The sequence below is a fragment of the Phytophthora parasitica genome, assembly GCF_000247585.1.
Source record: "Phytophthora parasitica INRA-310 unplaced genomic scaffold supercont2.319, whole genome shotgun sequence".
Classification (NCBI taxonomy): Eukaryota; Oomycota; class Peronosporomycetes; order Peronosporales; family Peronosporaceae; genus Phytophthora; species Phytophthora nicotianae.
In genome coordinates, this window is record NW_008649305.1 from 3,657 (window position 1) to 5,925 (window position 2,269).

A 2,269-nucleotide genomic window follows, 5' to 3' on the forward strand; every position below is an offset into this window, starting at 1 on the left:
AGTGTCAAGGAGCTGCAAGTGTCTTTGAAGCGCAAGTACCAAGACGAGAAGAGCCGAATGAACATGAAGCTCGTGAATGGCCACATCTGGTACAACCTGCAGGCGTTCCGCGCCCTCAACCAGGCTCTTGGACGTTGTATTCGTCATCGTCAGGACTACGGCGCCATTATGCTGCTGGATTCACGACATCGCTTCAACAAACACACCAAGTCTCTGTCCAAGTGGATGCGCCCGTATATTCAGGAGTTCGAGCACTCGCAGATGTGTGTCCCAATGTTCAGCGATTTCTTCCAACGGAACGAGATGGAGTTGCCTCAAACGATGCCAACACCTTCCGTAGACACGGCGGGATCGGCTACATCGGAGTGGAAGTCGAAGCGAACACCTTTAGTTCTCGAATACGAAACAGACAAAAAGGCCAAAAAGGAGAAGAAAATCACCACTGCACAGGAGAAGCGCATGACGACACCCTCACTGACGTCGACGCTGGCTACGGTAAAGGACTTTATGGCCAAACATAAGCAGGATACGGATCCGCAAGAAAGCGTATTCTCCATTTTCCGCCAGCAAAATCCGAAGAAAACTTCAAAGTAATGTAAAATGTTCTTGTTCACCATTTTACATGTACAGAATTTTAAAAATATCTGTTGGCACTCCACCGAATTTCTGGAATCGCTCTTGGAGATCAAAATCTGGAAGAAATTTACTATAATATCGTCCAGAAGCGCGTTAAGCTCTCGTAAAGACTGATCCAGTGTTGGCACGATGTACGGAGCAGTTTGAATAGATCTTTTGAATCTGCTGATACCTGCTAACTCGTGAACATCGCTTTCTCGCTTCAGGATTCTTGGAAAATCTGTCACTGGGTGATCAATTGTCGGGAAATCTGCCATCTCAATGTATTTCGCCACATGAAGCTGGATATTGAGAACACCCTCTTCGTCTCCATTGCATGCGGAAACCACTTGTCGGCGTGTACGATTGAAAGCTTTTCGATACTCTCAGTGTTTAGTTTTCCCGTAAATGGTGCTGTTAATAAGTCCACAATTGAATTCACGAAAGCTACAGCTCGCGTTGGATGATGCTCCATTATGACGACCAAAACGTGGGATTTTTGCCCAGAATCATCTCCAAATCTCCAGCAAGTCGATGACTTGCTGGTTCGATGGTATTTCCATAATATCAACCCCTCGCTGCGTCCCCACTACCAGGTAAAGCAAACGTAGCAAAACGTCCACTTGCTCGTTTACTGGCCGATCATTAAAAAAAAAACTATGTGAAAAAAGGTGATTGTGTTGAAGAAAACACTTCTAGAGTGATGGTCGTTGATTCGCCAAAATGTAGTCATTTGAACACGGTTGGATCTTTTGGAGGCGTCCTGTGGCCATGGAGTCATTGCCATCTTCCCCGGCATCAACAGTGCCGTCGGTGCTGGAGAGCAATGAGGTTGAGGAACGACAGAGCAGAAATGACGGCAACTCCAACGCGAGCTACGGTGAGGAACAATTTGAGTCCGAGAGCGAGCACCCAGCGTCTGATAGCCTAAACTCCAGCAGTAGTGGAAATTACGCATCAGATGAGTTTGAGGTCGACGAACACGATCAAGAAGCTGTTGGTACAATTGAACGAAAAGCACTGGGAGGTGGCGTGGACGACGACCAAGTGTATTCCGAAGACAACGAATATGCAGATGAATCTTTTGAGGACGAACGAGAAGATGTCACCGGATTTGATAATCAAACTGAAACACACGACGTTGAACGGCAGCAGGATGCCAAAAACCAGGAACTCGATATTGATGAGGTGGTACAGCTGATGCCAACCGTGGGTCAGGATCTCGACCCACACGTTGGAACTTGGTGCTCGAAGAAGATTCGAGAGCTGCGAGTTGCGTCTTCCCAGTCTGAGACTAGACGATCTCGCCGACGCAATACTAGAAGCAACGTGGACAGGATTCCCACTGCTGTAGTAGAGAATTTAATTCATCGAGCGAATAATGCACGGCCTTCTGGTCGGGCTCATGAGAAACCAGGCAATTCTTGGCTGCGTTATCACCAGCAGCTCAAGGTGCCGGCCTCGTTAATGCAACGTGTTCAGACGCGATTGTGGATGGCAAAGACATCGTACACAGAGTCCACCAAGGAATCTACGCCCGAATCTCTTTCGACGTCATTACGATCGGTTGCTGCAACATTTTGCTCTGTGAAGCGCGACGATCTGCTCGGACAGTTAGCCACGATGAAATTGTCCAAAAGTGCGGAAAAGTGGG

At 47.7% G+C, this 2,269-nt stretch overlaps 2 protein-coding genes across 2 annotated transcripts in view; both read left to right on the forward strand.

The window, feature by feature from the left end:
- Positions 1-62: 62 nt before the first annotated feature.
- PPTG_20142 (hypothetical protein) lies at positions 63-616 on the forward strand (the record flags this gene model as incomplete). The annotated part of the gene is made up of 1 exon (XM_008918805.1): positions 63-616. A coding segment is annotated over one exon (532 nt), but the record flags the coding sequence as incomplete, so codon positions are not given.
- Positions 617-1,386: 770 nt separating this feature from the next.
- Positions 1,387-2,269, forward strand: part of PPTG_24880 (hypothetical protein) — a gene marked incomplete at both ends in the record, with an annotated part of 3,048 nt that continues 2,165 nt past the window's right edge. The window contains one exon of the mRNA XM_008918806.1: positions 1,387-2,254. Coding sequence (XP_008917054.1) covers positions 1,387-2,254 — 868 coding nt within the window. The remainder of the gene's footprint in view (positions 2,255-2,269) is intronic.